The sequence below is a fragment of the Helianthus annuus genome, chromosome 4, assembly GCF_002127325.2.
Source record: "Helianthus annuus cultivar XRQ/B chromosome 4, HanXRQr2.0-SUNRISE, whole genome shotgun sequence".
In the NCBI taxonomy this organism is placed as follows: domain Eukaryota; kingdom Viridiplantae; phylum Streptophyta; class Magnoliopsida; order Asterales; family Asteraceae; genus Helianthus; species Helianthus annuus.
This window is the reverse complement of record NC_035436.2, coordinates 158,603,467-158,621,179: the sequence shown is the minus strand read 5'-3', so window position 1 is coordinate 158,621,179 and position 17,713 is coordinate 158,603,467. Positions and strand designations below refer to the sequence as shown.

The following is a 17,713-nucleotide window of genomic DNA, read 5'->3' as shown; positions in this document are numbered from 1 at the left end:
TTAATTCCTTTATTATTAATATCATCATTCTTCCTAGTCCCCCCTCTTGTGACGTAAAAAAAATGACTACTAATGTATGCGTGTGTGTGTGTATATATACATATACATATACTTGCCTCAAACATTTAGTAACTCTATTACTATTAGTTGCTTGTTAATCCGTTCCTACAGTATGGACTAATTCGCACACTTGTACTTCCTTATTGATTTTAGACATACTTGTTATCATTTTACCTTTTCTTACAAAAATCTCTATCCTCGTCGGTGCTTAAATCATCAATCTAGGTCTTAGCCCATTATTCATTTTAGTCCTCATAAGTCGATCATCACATGCTTAATACGCAACGTGTTCGGAGCATACTTCATTCATCATAATCTTATTACCTCAACATCTTTCTATGTATATATAATTACTTACACCATCACATGTTACCACATTTGTCATATGTTTTACTCTTACTCGTATATCCCGTTTAGGTCTACGACGATTAACTATCAACATATCCCTACTCATATTCCCACAACCAGCGGCAACATATCTCACATACTTTCACATACGCATCACTTATATATATATATATATGTGTGTGTGTGTGTGTGTGTGTGTTCTTTTTGTCCTACATTATGCTTGACCAGCCAGGCTATCTGTGCCACTTACTTGTTATCTTTATACTTATCTTTAGTTAGGTGGAGAAAAAGCATCTCCCCATTTGCTTTCATATTTTCCTTCCCACCTAACGACTCTAACTTTCATCCGTCTACAACCCTTTCTTAAGGCTCTATCCATGCTTACCACATAAATATCTTCCTTTAAAATTTTAATTCTACTAACATTTTTTTTTTGTTTGACAAAATTTTCATCTTTAGGACCATACTACACTCGAAATTCTATCATCCTTTCATGTTCAATATTTTCTAAGCTTAATCGTAATTATCATTCCTACCTTTCATTACATTCTAGGACTATACCATCCACTTCCGTAATCATTGCTTTTATTCCTTCCTACCGTGTCATTTGTTATCGTTTTTATTTCCTTCGTACGTCATCTACGTTAAGCATTTTCTACATTCATTACTTCATATGCTTTCCATGTCATCTCAAGTTACATTGATGCATTCAGAAACATATTTCAATAACTTTCATTCCACTTGTACATCATCATCAACATCGGTCACGATAGGCCACATCATGCATGCCTTTCGTTCATAGGGGAATAGAATCCCTCATCATTCTTACTTACTTTCTCGCACCATCCGCTACTCGAAACATATTTTATTAACAATTTCTTCGTTTTCATTGGCCATCTACTATATCATTCGAGATCATTATTAAAATTTATTCTTTGGTCATGTTCATTTCATTTTAACATTTTAAATTTTTATACTTTCCTTTCTTTCATGCTAGGTGTTAACGGTCCTTTATGACCACACCACATATCTCTTATCATAAGGTTGATAAAACCCAACTAGAACTTCATTCACAGCCTTCCAATCATATACGTTATTACTTCGAAACATTTCGACATGGCCCGGTTAACATTTAGAGGATCCTAATTATCATAGGTTGCATTTCGGAAACTTAACGAAACTATTGGATTTGCCTTAAGAAATATTCTACAACATAGTTTAGGAAATATGTTAATATGCCTAACATATTTCAATGACTTTCATTCTCTTACTTATTACACATTCGTTAATTTTATACGCTTTTCACTTCGTTATATGTTACTTCATGCCATCATGCTTACGTCTTATTGACCTTTGTCTTTTTAATTATGGTTATCATGCTTTTATTTCATAATTTCCGATGTTAATAGCCACTTAGTGACCATACCGCATTCTATTCATCATCCCCGGTGTTAACGGCTACTTCGTGCCCACACCGCATACCATTCATCATTCTCGGTGTTAACGGTCACTTCGTGACCACACCGTATACCATTCATCATTGGGCATCATATTTACTATCATTATTGGTATTATCATTATCATTATCAACGTCATTAATTACTAAGATATGCATGCTTTCTTAAAGTTCCTTCTTACATCCATGTATTATACTTTTTCCATCAATTTATAATAATACATCAACTAAGTTCGACGACCCCTTTTTTTTTCTATCACATACTACTTCCTAGAATTTTATTACGATCTTTAGATGTGTTTTACGACATTCGGACGTCCGAGATACATCACACAAGTCAACCAAGAAAAATCAGAAAAACGAACCCAGGGAGTGGCGTCGGTGACGGCCCTCCCTGGCGTCGGCCACAAAACGCGTCGGATCTTCTGCTTCATTTAAGGGGGCGTCGGAGACGGGCAAAATGGGCGTCGGCGACGCGTTGCCGACTGCCTAAAACGCTGCTAAGCTTCTTTTTACCCATTCCGACCCGTTCCCGAGTACCGTAACACCCGAACTTGCCCCGGGGCTTCCAGAATACCATTTCCAGGCATTACCCTGTACTAAAAACGCTACATCCTTTCCCATAGCTATTCCCCAATAAAATGAAACATAGAAATCAAAATACTAAATTCGTACCTTAACCGCGTCTTGGAGCGAACACACACCACTTCTTGAGCTTTCGGTTTGAGTCCGAGCACCCTATCCCGTGCTCGAATCTCTCAAACCTCGGCTCTGATACCAACTTTTAACGCCCTTATTTTACATCCGCATATAAAAAAACTAACATACAAATTTTAACAAAAATCGGGCATGACCCGTTCGTACTATAAGCAATTCCCTACTTTTAACAATCATTCAAACTAAATTCTTCATTCAAAACTAAATTTTACGACACGTTCCAAAAGACATAAAAGTTGTAACCATTACATGATAATAAAAAAAACATCCATTAACCAAAGACACCATCACCCTTTAAAGAACTTGACGAGCGGAAGCAATTAAATGGCGTGATGTGTGTTCATTCCTTCGGTTCAAGATTTGCTCCAAGGACTATTTACCAACAACGTTCTTAACAAGTCAACTAAAAATGCAAAACAATAATCTAACATATTCCTTCTTTTATTTCAACAATTATCATTCTTTTTTTTTTTTTATCATACATACTTTTCCATCTAATGAGTCTTTAGAATCAAACCAAGTTCACACACTAAGACTTGATCCAAGACCCGTCTAACTTTTTACCATTTTCCCTTAATTCGACCCGTTCACACGGTTCGACTACATGACTTTCCAACGTACATTCTATTAGTACGACCCGTTCATAACAAGTCTTTACTTGAACCATTTCGACATCATACTTTCCAAACATTTTGACCCACTTGAAGCGGGTCATTACACATTCACTACTATTGCATTTCCTTTCCATTTTCCAATATTCAACTTATCATAATTCTACCATGAACAATCATACAATGCTACACTAGGATTCATTTACCAAAACTAACGTTCGTAAATCTACATGAAGGGAGAATTAAATTAAGTTCATATGAACTTACCGTGATCTTGCGTTCCTCGCGCCTTAGATTGACTTGTTCCTTCGTCTTTCTTTGTTCCTACATGTCACAACTTCATACACTTAGCTTTCTTACGACTTCATTACTTAGACATTCTTTGATGTACATAGTGATGTTAGTTACTCGCATACATTTTGCCATCATCATATTACATTAACTTAGCAAGTATTCATGTAAAATCACAATAAATTCCAATTAAGGCATTTCATCGAACACGTGGTGTGCGTACTTTCTACAAAGCATAATGTACATATATCTTAAGCTCATCTTCCATATTTCATCCATTGATTAGCATAACAAATCCTTAACTTCATAATTTGCCATTCTAACTATGTACATTTAGTTCTACATCAAATACTCATCAAGCTATCATCATCATATTTCTTCAAACATCAACAACATATTAATTTTTGCTTATAAAACACCACTAATCTTAATCATTCTACAACATAAAAATGGGTTTTTCACCAAATCATCATTATAGACAAAATTAAACATATCTTAACATCTACATATTCATAACAACTGACATTCATGCTTAATTTTACACTACATTCACGGATTTCACAAAACCCACTAAATCGAACATCACTAAAACACCAAATTCGACTTACTTGATGTTAGAAACACTTAGGTAATCAACATTCCAGGTTCATGCATTGAATTAGCCTTCAATTCCCCTTTCGATTTGATGGATTTATGTTGTTAGGGTTTTGGTTTATCCCCTGCTCTTTCTCTCGATCGTACGCCCCCATCCCTAAACACTGACCAAGTTTTTGTTTTATGAAATTCTTATTTCATATTTTCATTTTCAGCCCATTCTCTTTTTAAAACATGTCACTTTCCTACTTCACATTCTAACTTGGTCATATTTCCTTTGGTTAACTTAGGTTATAAATATATATTTTAAACTTACCATTATTTTCTTACGGTACAATTCTATATTTACCGTTTTCTATTATTTAAGCGTCACGAACATAATATTATTTTATAACATATGAAATTAGGGGTGTTATAAGTCTACCCCCCTTAAAGAAGGTTTCGTCCCCGAAACCTGAATATATACATTCTGACGAGTTTATCTGAATCCCTTCGTAATTACATACCTCGAACTTCGATAACATGCTTTCATTCGATCATCCCTCGTGATGAATCGGTCGTTACTACTCTAAACTTGTCTAATACATTTGGTAATTCAATCTTGTATAAATCAAAGCGATCCTATTACATTATTTCATGATTATCGTTCAATTATTCAAGCTGATTTCTTAAAACTTATCTGTCAGATTATTCATTCCCGCATACCTCTAACATCTACTTAGGGGAAATAATTATCATAATATTCATACTTATTCATTCCTATTTATTCATATAAAATCACAAATCAACATCATTCAATAGTTTCTAGCTACTTAGCTTCTACATACTCCCCATCCTTCCAGGGCCAATATCAAGCAAAATTTCTTTCACGTCACTTGCTTGATAGTTCTTTTCATACTTTTCTTGCAATACCTACGTATAATCTTTACCCGAGACCAATATTTCTTTCACTGATGATCTATCATAACTGCATGGTTAACCATAATTTAATGTATACGTTTATCCAAATTCGTGTACATACTATCTTGCTCTAACCTCTTTACCATCTATCCCTAAGTTACAAGGGCTAACATAAGTCTTTAATCACGTTATCAATGTGATCGTATAATCAATATTACATTTGAGTAACTCATATTACACTCGAGGTGTCATACTTAGCAATACTTGTCATCACATTCCATAGCTGTCATACATACGTCATTCCTTCTAGCAATTATAATACTAAGACAATTACCTAACATTGTACCTCAAAGGGTTAATTCTTATCTATATACTTACCTAGGTTCCACTACATACGAGATTATAAGCTTGTTACATATGCCACTCCATTTCACGTATGAGTTACATAAAACTTGGCACAACTATTCATTCAATAATTGAGATTACACTCTACCATGTAGGGTTGTTTTATAATACGAACCAAGAATCATGCGTATAACAACTTTAATCTCGAACATTTCTTTAGAGGTTTATCTTCTAATAAATCCTCACTCACGATAGGGAACTCGACAGAGGGCAAGATTTATTTAAATATCCATCCAAATATTCATCATATTTTGCATTCCCCTCAACCCTTCTTTATGTAACATTCCACCTCTAACAATTACGCATTCTTATATTTTCATTCTAGCTTCCTTCGACGTTAACCTTTCACATCTTCCATAAAGTTCTTTCTAATTATTCTAAGTTTGGCATACTAAGTGTGCACCCCGCTTTCTTAATAGTTCCTCACTTTTCTATCCTTTCTACCACCCATTTTCCGATATGCGGGTCGACTCTTACCATTTTTCCATCATGACATTTCAAGACATCTAATAACCGTACTTTACAATAAACAAGAATTTTAGAGCTGCCATTATTTCATGTATTGATATGAATATTATAATTTATTTACTAGCATTATGAGTCATTTACTTCTGCCTTCCAAGCTACTAACCATACTTGTTCTTTCACTATGCCGTTAGAAACTATAATGCTCACCATGAGCCTGCTACTTAATTCCTTTATTATTAATATCATCATTCTTCCTAGTCCCCCCTCTTGTGACGTAAAAAAATGACTACTAATGTATGCGTGTGTGTGTGTATATATACATATACATATACTTGCCTCAAACATTTAGTAACTCTATTACTATTAGTTGCTTGTTAATCCGTTCCTACAGTATGGACTAATTCGCACACTTGTACTTCCTTATTGATTTTAGACATACTTGTTATCATTTTACCTTTTCTTACAAAAATCTCTATCCTCGTCGGTGCTTAAATCATCAATCTAGGTCTTAGCCCATTATTCATTTTAGTCCTCATAAGTCGATCATCACATGCTTAATACGCAACGTGTTCGGAGCATACTTTATTCATCATAATCTTATTACCTCAACATCTTTCTATGTATATATAATTACTTACACCATCACATGTTACCACATTTGTCATATGTTTTACTCTTACTCGTATATCCCGTTTAGGTCTACGACGATTAACTATCAACATATCCCTACTCATATTCCCACAACCAGCGGCAACATATCTCACATACTTTCACATACGCATCACTTATATATATATATGTGTGTGTGTGTGTGTGTTCTTTTTGTCCTACATTATGCTTGACCAGCCAGGCTATCTGTGCCACTTACTTGTTATCTTTATACTTATCTTTAGTTAGGTGGAGAAAAAGCATCTCCCCATTTGCTTTCATATTTTCCTTCCCACCTAACGACTCTAACTTTCATCCGTCTACAACCCTTTCTTAAGGCTCTATCCATGCTTACCACATAAATATCTTCCTTTAAAATTTTAATTCTACTAACATTTTTTTTGTTTGACAAAATTTTCATCTTTAGGACCATACTACACTCGAAATTCTATCATCCTTTCATGTTCAATATTTTCTAAGCTTAATCGTAATTATCATTCCTACCTTTCATTACATTCTAGGACTATACCATCCACTTCCGTAATCATTGCTTTTATTCCTTCCTACCGTGTCATTTGTTATCGTTTTTATTTCCTTCGTACGTCATCTACGTTAAGCATTTTCTACATTCATTACTTCATATGCTTTCCATGTCATCTCAAGTTACATTGATGCATTCAGAAACATATTTCAATAACTTTCATTCCACTTGTACATCATCATCAACATCGGTCACGATAGGCCACATCATGCATGCCTTTCGTTCATAGGGGAATAGAATCCCTCATCATTCTTACTTACTTTCTCGCACCATCCGCTACTCGAAACATATTTTATTAACAATTTCTTCGTTTTCATTGGCCATCTACTATATCATTCGAGATCATTATTAAAATTTATTCTTTGGTCATGTTCATTTCATTTTAACATTTTAAATTTTTATACTTTCCTTTCTTTCATGCTAGGTGTTAACGGTCCTTTATGACCACACCACATATCTCTTATCATAAGGTTGATAAAACCCAACTAGAACTTCATTCACAGCCTTCCAATCATATACGTTATTACTTCGAAACATTTCGACATGGCCCGGTTAACATTTAGAGGATCCTAATTATCATAGGTTGCATTTCGGAAACTTAACGAAACTATTGGATTTGCCTTAAGAAATATTCTACAACATAGTTTAGGAAATATGTTAATATGCCTAACATATTTCAATGACTTTCATTCTCTTACTTATTACACATTCGTTAATTTTATACGCTTTTCACTTCGTTATATGTTACTTCATGCCATCATGCTTACGTCTTATTGACCTTTGTCTTTTTAATTATGGTTATCATGCTTTTATTTCATAATTTCCGATGTTAATAGCCACTTAGTGACCATACCGCATTCTATTCATCATCCCCGGTGTTAACGGCTACTTCGTGCCCACACCGCATACCATTCATCATTCTCGGTGTTAACGGTCACTTCGTGACCACACCGTATACCATTCATCATTGGGCATCATATTTACTATCATTATTGGTATTATCATTATCATTATCAACGTCATTAATTACTAAGATATGCATGCTTTCTTAAAGTTCCTTCTTAGATCCATGTATTATACTTTTTCCATCAATTTATAATAATACATCAACTAAGTTCGACGACCCCTTTTTTTTCTATCACATACTACTTCCTAGAATTTTATTACGATCTTTAGATGTGTTTTACGACATTCGGACGTCCGAGATACATCACACAAGTCAACCAAGAAAAATCAGAAAAACGAACCCAGGGAGTGGCGTCGGTGACGGCCCTCCCTGGCGTCGGCCACAAAACGCGTCGGATCTTCTGCTTCATTAAAGGGGGCGTCGGAGACGGGCAAAATGGGCGTCGGCGACGCGTTGCCGACTGCCTAAAACGCTGCTAAGCTTCTTTTTACCCATTCCGACCCGTTCCCGAGTACCGTAACACCCGAACTTGCCCCGGGGCTTCCAGAATACCATTTCCAGGCATTACCCTGTACTAAAAACGCTACATCCTTTCCCATAGCTATTCCCCAATAAAATGAAACATAGAAATCAAAATACTAAATTTGTACCTTAACCGCGTCTTGGAGCGAACACACACCACTTCTTGAGCTTTCGGTTTGAGTCCGAGCACCCTATCCCGTGCTCGAATCTCTCAAACCTCGGCTCTGATACCAACTTTTAACGCCCTTATTTTACATCCGCATATAAAAAAACTAACATACAAATTTTAACAAAAATCGGGCATGACCCGTTCGTACTATAAGCAATTCCCTACTTTTAACAATCATTCAAACTAAATTCTTCATTCAAAACTAAATTTTACGACACGTTCCAAAAGACATAAAAGTTGTAACCATTACATGATAATAAAAAAAACATCCATTAACCAAAGACACCATCACCCTTTAAAGAACTTGACGAGCGGAAGCAATTAAATGGCGTGATGTGTGTTCATTCCTTCGGTTCAAGATTTGCTCCAAGGACTATTTACCAACAACGTTCTTAACAAGTCAACTAAAAATGCAAAACAATAATCTAACATATTCCTTCTTTTATTTCAACAATTATCATTCTTTTTTTTTATCATACATACTTTTCCATCTAATGAGTCTTTAGAATCAAACCAAGTTCACACACTAAGACTTGATCCAAGACCCGTCTAACTTTTTACCATTTTCCCTTAATTCGACCCGTTCACACGGTTCGACTACATGACTTTCCAACGTACATTCTATTAGTACGACCCGTTCATAACAAGTCTTTACTTGAACCATTTCGACATCATACTTTCCAAACATTTTGACCCACTTGAAGCGGGTCATTACACATTCACTACTATTGCATTTCCTTTCCATTTTCCAATATTCAACTTATCATAATTCTACCATGAACAATCATACAATGCTACACTAGGATTCATTTACCAAAACTAACGTTCGTAAATCTACATGAAGGGAGAATTAAATTAAGTTCATATGAACTTACCGTGATCTTGCGTTTCTAGCGCCTTAGATTGACTTGTTCCTTCGTCTTTCTTTGTTCCTACATGTCACAACTTCATACACTTAGCTTTCTTACGACTTCATTACTTAGACATTCTTTGATGTACATAGTGATGTTAGTTACTCGCATACATTTTGCCATCATCATATTACATTAACTTAGCAAGTATTCATGTAAAATCACAATAAATTCCAATTAAGGCATTTCATCGAACACGTGGTGTGCGTACTTTCTACAAAGCATAATGTACATATATCTTAAGCTCATCTTCCATATTTCATCCATTGATTAGCATAACAAATCCTTAACTTCATAATTTGCCATTCTAACTATGTACATTTAGTTCTACATCAAATACTCGTCAAGCTATCATCATCATATTTCTTCAAACATCAACAACATTTTAATTTTTGCTTATAAAACACCACTAATCTTAATCATTCTACAACATAAAAATGGGTTTTTCACCAAATCATCATTATAGACAAAATTAAACATATCTTAACATCTACATATTCATAACAACTGACATTCATGCTTAATTTTACACTACATTCACGGATTTCACAAAACCCACTAAATCGAACATCACTAAAACACCAAATTCGACTTACTTGATGTTAGAAACACTTAGGTCATCAACATTCCAGGTTCATGCATTGAATTAGCCTTCAATTCCCCTTTCGATTTGATGGATTTATGTTGTTAGGGTTTTGGTTTATCCCCTGCTCTCTCTCTCGATCGTACGCCCCCATCCCCAAACACTGACCAAGTTTTTGTTTTATGAAATTCTTATTTCATATTTTCATTTTCAGCCCATTCTCTTTTTAAAACATGTCACTTTCCTACTTCACATTCTAACTTGGTCATCTTTCCTTTGGTTAACTTAGGTTATAAATATATATTTTAAACTTACCATTATTTTCTTACGGTACAATTCTATATTTACCGTTTTCTATTATTTAAGCGTCACGAACATAATATTATTTTATAACATATGAAATTAGGGGTGTTATAAGTCTACCCCCCTTAAAGAAGGTTTCGTCCCCGAAACCTGAATATATACATTCTGACGAGTTTATCTGAATCCCTTCGTAATTACATATGAGAATGTTGCACGTTATGTCCTTTAGACCTAACTCAGTTAATATTTCTAGTTAAATCTGGTCACATAAGGCTATTTTAGTCTTTTTACCTATTTATTTAAAATAATATAATAAAAAAACAAAATTACATCTGAAATTTTCACATTTTGAAAATTTTTATCATTTAGAATTCAAGATGTATACCACCATATTAGAATCGGTCATACCTATATCATATTTTGATAAACACCTAGATAAAAAATTAACTAAGATTTTTAATTTCAAATTATGTGCTATTACAGTATTATGGTACTTCTTTTTGTTATTTTTCTGTTTTGTAGCATTGGTTTGCAATTCTAGGATATTGATGTGACCATGTGAGCCTTATGTGGTTCAGGTCTCGGCCGCTAGCCCCTGAAGCTGTTGTTCTTTGTATTTGTTTTGTTTGTTTTTGTATTATATACGTGTGCGTGTGTGTTGTCTTCCAAATAATACATTATTAGCAATCTATGCCCACATAAACCTTACAAACCTTGTTTTAGTTTCTTAGGATAAAAGAGTAACACAAGACACCAGAATTTAACATACAGGACCACTGGCTTATGATCTGCACACATTTCTAGATTTGGATTATTCTATTATTCCAGCTTGACACTTCAGTCGGTTTTTTTTTTCAACGGCCAACTTAAATGTATTTCACCAAACCTAGCCAGAGGTTGGCACCACAGATACAGCCATCAAAGGCACTTCAGTCTATTAGTTTAATTGATCCAAACTCGTTTGCGATATTCCCCAAGTGCCCAAAGCGGGAAGATGTTCCTGTATTCTGGATAATGTAACATGCAATTCTTCATGTAAACTCCAGTAATCTCCTGCAAAGTTCATCTTACTTGTAAATCGAAATGATTGGCTGAAAGTTAGATGGTAGAAGTTGTTTCCATGATAAGAAAAAAAAGGAAGGGGCTTTGATTCTTGTTACCTGTTGAGGAAAATCCCCGTTATCTAGCTGTGCATTAATTAGTACTTTTGCTGCTTTGTGCAATGGCGTCGGATCTCTTTCGGCCTAGTATAGGAATGAAAGAAAATGTGTTAATGTGTTTAGCGCTTGAAACCAATGATAGTTTGCTGGAATAAGCTTGATTACTTAGCGAAAAGCTAACCTGTCCACCTAACATAAGACCAAGCATAGCCCATGAGGTTTGAACTAGGTTCGTACGATTTGCTTCCAACGGTGTATATACTTCACTAGGGCAAGACTTGTAACTCTCCCCCCATCCACCCTCTTCATTTTGTTTCGAAAGGAAAAACTCAACTGCTTTACGAACTGGTTTACTGTTGTTATATGTTTTCCCAGCAGAAATTAAGCCTCCTAGTGCAAAAAATGTGCCATACAGAAAGCATATTCCCCAATAACCGTACCTGTCCAATTTCATAGATTTTCAGAATACTATTTGTTTTTTTTTCTTTTCCTTTTATTTTTGTGTGGAGGTAATTAGCTTACCATGAACCATCTTGCAATTGCTTTCCCTCCAAAAAACAAACCGCTTTTGCCACTGAAACTTCTATTTCTTTCTCCCGATACCCTGGGTGCAAGTGATTAAAGGCTACAAGGGCTTGGATAATTGATGCTGTGCACTCAACATGCCTAGTTAAATCACCCAAAGTAATAAAACATTAGTATCTAGATTTCCCTCCAAATTCATTAAATATTTTCATTGATGATCTGCCAGCTTTACAAAAAATAAGTGCCACTAGTATCTTACTCTTTCTCAACAACAATATCTGCAAAAATTTCTGAAGGATTCAACATCTGCAGAAAAAAAAGAGTTGTAGAAGACAAATTTAACATCTTTTGATCTCTAAAGGAATACCATAGACTAATATTTCTCAAAAGTTTGATATTTTTTATATCTTGTATTTACCTGTAAATATGGTTGTGGGACAGGTGGCTCCCAAATAGCAAAACCTCCGGTTATAGGACTCTGCAAGTAAAGGAGGACATTAACAGCCTCATATAACCACTCGTCTTTTGCTTTTTCTCCCACAATTTCCTCAGGCATTTTCGATAGTAATAGAAGACACTGCAGGAGAATAGTTATTATATGATAAGAAACAATTTCTTAATTAATCAAAGAAAAAAAAACATGAAGATTGCGGTTATAGACTTGTTACAGTATCACCTTCAATGCTTCAGCTGTGCAATCTGAGACAACCCAGCCTTGATCTTGGTCAGAGAAAGTCCACGACCCTTTAGTAAACTGCCGACACATTTTACTGAAATCTCCAGAAGGATTTTGTTTGATTTGAGATTCTTTGATATAAAAATGGGCCTTTTTTAATGAATCACCATATTCTTCAACCATATTACTTGCTATTATTGCTTGAGTTGCAAGTGTGCAATCCCATGTTTGACTCCCGAAACTCTGCATTTTCATCCCATCTTCTGCTAGCCATAAATAATCGGGCACTCTAGCAAGGTGGTGCTTGAATTCATCCCCATTTGGGTTTTCAGCCCACCAACACATCATTTGCAAGCTCTGCATTAAACAACAAAAACACGTTAGTAGAGGTGGACACATGGCAAGATGAGCGTGCGGAGCCTGTTGGGTAATGGGTCAAGCATCAACATAGGTAATCTTTTAGTACCTTTTCTACACATCCAATGGTAATATATCTGCTCTCTTGGGCACTATATCGCATTAGCTCAACTGCTCTTTTGAGACCTCTTTCTCTTAACTTGGTGAACGGCCAATACTTAAGGATTGGCTCACTCAAGTAATGAAGGCTATCCCATAACAGATCTTGGACTGTTGAGTGAGGATAATAGAGATCTTCCTGCACTCAGTCAGAAGCCTCATATTTGAGCATAAATTTCATTAATCTTCTTCATAACTACTACTGGAGTTTTGTGAAATTTCAGAAAGCTTTTGAAAAAAACTTCATGGTGGATAGTGCTACAAATATTTCCGATTCACCTCAAACAATTTTGTGTAATTTTAATAAACCTTTTTATAACTACAGTGTTCAAGTTGATGTAAAACTATATTGTTCCAATCAAACATTTTTTAGTAAATTTAAGAAGATGTATGCATTGAAAATACATTCACTTTGGGCGACTTTCAACCTGTTTGGCCATTTTCCAATTCAGCTATTACCATTTGGCCCATTTAGATAAAAATACCCAAAACTGACCAATCCTTACGCACAAACCTTGTGTCTTAGTTGACACTACATGCTGTGGTGTGGAACCCTTTTTCTTTAGAATTCCATGAAGATGTTTTATATGCTATTACCATTTATACATATGAGTAAAAAACCATGTATTTCTAACAACCTTGCAACAGTTATGGCGCTGTTTATTCCAATTTATATCATGATACGGGATCGGATGGATTTCTTGCCGAAGTTGCAAAACAAGATCAGTTATTGGACCATGGAATTTTCTCCCGTACAAGTATGACATGGGCATATAAGTTGTCCGGCAATAGCACCACATTTTTGCTATATTACAGGTAAGAAAACTAGTCAGATTTCATTCATTCAATATTCAAGATGTCAGTGTATCCAACACCTGCTTACGTATGAGTATTATTTAGTAGGTTATAAATAAAGGTGTATTATCATTTATGTACCTGGATGATATGGTAAAGCTTCAGGAAAAAGCCAAAACTCTGGTGGAAGTGGATTGCAGCCTTCCCATTCATATACACCAAGCACCTGTAGACAAAGATAATAATAATTAGTTTTAAGCAGTCATATTCGATGTCAATTTTGTGCCGATACTTACCGAGAGATAAGTCTTGCCCCAAGAGGGAATTGTGGCTGCACCACCATGCTTAAGTATCCACTTCCTGCCTCGCTCCACCGCACCATCTCCATCATTGGGTCCTTCTCCTAGCAACCTTAAGGCTATGTAGCTTAATGCAGACCCGAACATGGTGCTGTGTCCCTCGATATAAAATCCCCACCCTCCATCATCATTCTGACAATGGAATTTAACACAAAAAAGGCAATGATATGACTGACTGTTAAGTAAATGTTATAATCTTGGGAGGGGGGCGGTTCTTACTTGATGGTTGTAGAGATAGCGTATCATTTCGGTCTTGTGTTGTTTGGTTAAATGTGTGTTGATGGCTCCACTGATATACATTGCAATAAGCTGCAAATTAAACCTATAAGGTGTGAACTGGCCTCATATATCTCTTCTATTGCCACATCCATCACGAGGTGACGAAAAATTCTAGGCTATTGCCGGGTTGGGTGGGTATGCGAAACCATCCGGCTTTAGAGGTTAATTCTCAAACTAGCTGACTTGCTTCGGTTTGGATAGTTCGGTTGGTTTTAACAATCCATAATAATATGTTTTGTAGTTTTTGCAAAATTGTTTATAATTCTAATCTGGTAACCATTTAAGGCTAAAATAATTTGATTTGGAAAAGTAGGTAATAATTTGTTCAAGAAAGCTAGTTATCCAGACGAGAGTAGATGTAAAACCATTTGTCTATCTAACTACCAACTCTAAGGCTCAAGGGTCTGGGGGTTATAAGTTGGATCATCAATTACCATATAGGACCATTAATGGATTGTTACATCGCTTCCTTCATTCATCCACCATGGTTTGTTGGGATTAAACCACGATCAACCTTTTCCATTTTCCAAGATTTGAATGTTTTGTATTTTTATTAAACAATTAAAAGCGGGATAGTGGTTTGGGTTATGAACACATTCTCATTAGATTTTCATATTTGGAGAAAATAACTGCTATGATGATACTAGTGTTTTGCCCTTTTCATTGACCCAACATATGTGTTTTGTCCTTTTCATTGACCCCAACATATATAAATTCCTCTCTTTTGTAGATGGTGTTAAAGAGGTCACATTAATGATCATGTACAGAAAAAAAGGCGGTCACATCTCTCTCCCTCAACGACCCACACCTCTCTAGAAAAAAAACTTTGAGATAAGATTTTAAAATTTTGTTTTTGAGACTCAATTGAAGATCGTTTAGTTACAACTCTCAGTATTATTCGAGTTGAATAAATATAATTTTATATATTAAACAATAAAATAATGTATCTTTAAAACCTCATTTATTACACCGATTAATTAAATGTAATTTTATATATTAAATAATAAAAAGTTATATATTTAATAACCTTGTGTACTGGGGTTAAATGAACGTAATTATATATACCAAATACATAACCTCTATGTAACCTTTGCATTCTCTCTTATTTACATGTGTTATAAAACTTATAATTCATACGTCTCTCTCCTACCAAGTTTTTATGTTGGTGGTACTAATTTAAGATAAGAGTATTAGGCTAACATGCTCGCCTAGACCGACCAATTATCAATAATTAATAGAAGATGTATGAACTTACAAGGGGAGGAGTGAAAAACATAGGACCGGAATTTTCTGCAGGCCAATGACCATCTTTTGCTTGAATCGCACGGTTCAATCTAACTGCTTTTTTAACTGCTGTCGTCGCCGCTTCACAATTCATTTCCTCTTTCTCTCCCAACCTTACCGGCGGTATGCTTAATAAATCGATTCCTTTTTCCTTGATCAACTGCATATCATATAAGATACATCAATCCTAATACACCACTAGAAAACTGCTACAATTCCTACCAAAATTTACTACGCATTTTCTACAAACGAAAATTCCGACACTTTTCCCACGAAATTCCTACGAACAAGAAAGGGTTTTAGTTTTTGACAAAAAAAAGCAACAAAAAGCCACAAATTGTTATGCGTAGGAAAAGTGTCGGAAATTTCCCACATATTTCCGTGGGAAATGTGTGGGGAAGTTGAGAAAATTAATTCCGTTAGAAACGAGTAGGAGAATTCTAACGAAACATTTGCGTGAGAAATGAGTAAGAAAATCTGTAGAAAATGCGTTAGAAAAGAATTATCCACGAGTAGAATTCCTACAACCCATTTTCGTGGGAAATCCGTGAGTAAAAGCTGTCACCCACGGATTTCCGACGGAAATTGCCGTATGAATAGTAGCAGTTTTCTAGTTATACCATTTACTATATATATATATATATATATCTCATATAAGTTATGTTTACTTTTTAACTGAAAATTTTCTTAGCTAGCGTACTTGATATTTAAATTATTTCTACTTTTAAACAATCACCATACTTCCAAAACAAGAAAACAACCACTTTTATCAACACAAACTAACACATTTACAGTTAATAACATTTTTTGCCACCTTAATGACCTCAATTGCTTTTGTTTTCTAAATTTATTAAACACTTCATTATCACAAATATCTAATAGTCTTTTATTTCCTTAAGTTCCAAACTAACCTGCATCCGCATAAGCAAATCACCACATGGATGGATGCCTTCTCTCCGATTGTTTCTAAAACGCTGACGGGCATCTTCAACTTCTCTACGTTCATCTTGAGTTCCGCCATTTGGGTCGAATTCCCAAACTTGCCTACCAACAAAATTGTTGGTGGTAAACAGGTAAGGATCATCCCCTTGTGCTATCTTCAACTTCCACATAACTCTAATAAATGGGTGAGGTGGTGGTATGAATTTGGGTGAGTGTTATCTAATGGGCGGGTTCATATAGGCTTGATTGTTGCCATGTGACCCCATTTATGTCTCTTCATTAATGTCTAGACGATCTTTAAAAAGTCTACAAATATTTAACTCCTTTCATATTGCATACATTCATATTACACACAATGATACCACTCGTTTTATTTTTATCATCAACTTGAGTTTTCGGATTCGGTTTGACGGGCTTATGTGACCCGACTTGAGTTTTCGGATTCGGTTTAACGGGCTTATGTGACCCGACTATCTACGATACAATTAGAGAGAAATCTCTATGCAATCTTCATGTCGGCTACTCTCCCATGCTCTATCTATCTTCCTTACATTACAAAACAGAGGACTTTCAGTGACGAATGAATTCATCAAAAGTAGGGGTGAGTATCGGTTCTTAACCGACAGGAACCGACCTGACCTGGAACCGGAACCTTTTAATGGTAATTGCAAGAACTAAAAACAGTGGCGCAGCTTCCACTGGGCGGGGGAGGGCGGCCGACCCCCTGAACTCTTCGCTCAGTA

At 35.3% G+C, this 17,713-nt stretch overlaps 1 protein-coding gene across 1 annotated transcript; it reads right to left on the bottom strand.

Moving 5' to 3' along the window:
• Window positions 1–11,095: 11,095 nt before the first annotated feature.
• LOC110937029 (dammarenediol II synthase) lies at window positions 11,096–17,315 on the bottom strand. Its single transcript, XM_022179441.2, has 14 exons — window positions 16,940–17,315; window positions 16,000–16,188; window positions 14,685–14,774; window positions 14,403–14,597; window positions 14,248–14,332; window positions 13,950–14,116; window positions 13,262–13,450; window positions 12,796–13,152; window positions 12,538–12,696; window positions 12,379–12,425; window positions 12,117–12,260; window positions 11,776–12,034; window positions 11,595–11,678; window positions 11,096–11,487 (listed from the first exon to the last, which is right to left on the bottom strand). The coding sequence occupies exons 1-14, from the start codon at window positions 17,138–17,140 to the stop codon at window positions 11,377–11,379; spliced, it is 2,277 nt and encodes a 758-aa protein (XP_022035133.1). The 5' UTR covers window positions 17,141–17,315; the 3' UTR covers window positions 11,096–11,376.
• Window positions 17,316–17,713: the final 398 nt, after the last annotated feature.

Bases quoted from the DNA above. Each gene is read 5' to 3' on its own strand.
- LOC110937029 (XM_022179441.2), bottom strand. From the start codon at position 17,140: ATGTGGAAGTTGAAGATAGCACAAGGGGATGATCCTTACCTGTTTACC. The intron at 12,035-12,116 runs GTAAGCTAATTA...GAAATTGGACAG, and splicing joins CAATTGCAAGATGGTTCATG to GTACGGTTATTGGGGAATAT. The intron at 11,488-11,594 runs GTAACAAGAATC...TGAACTTTGCAG, and splicing joins ACGGGGATTTTCCTCAACAG to GAGATTACTGGAGTTTACAT.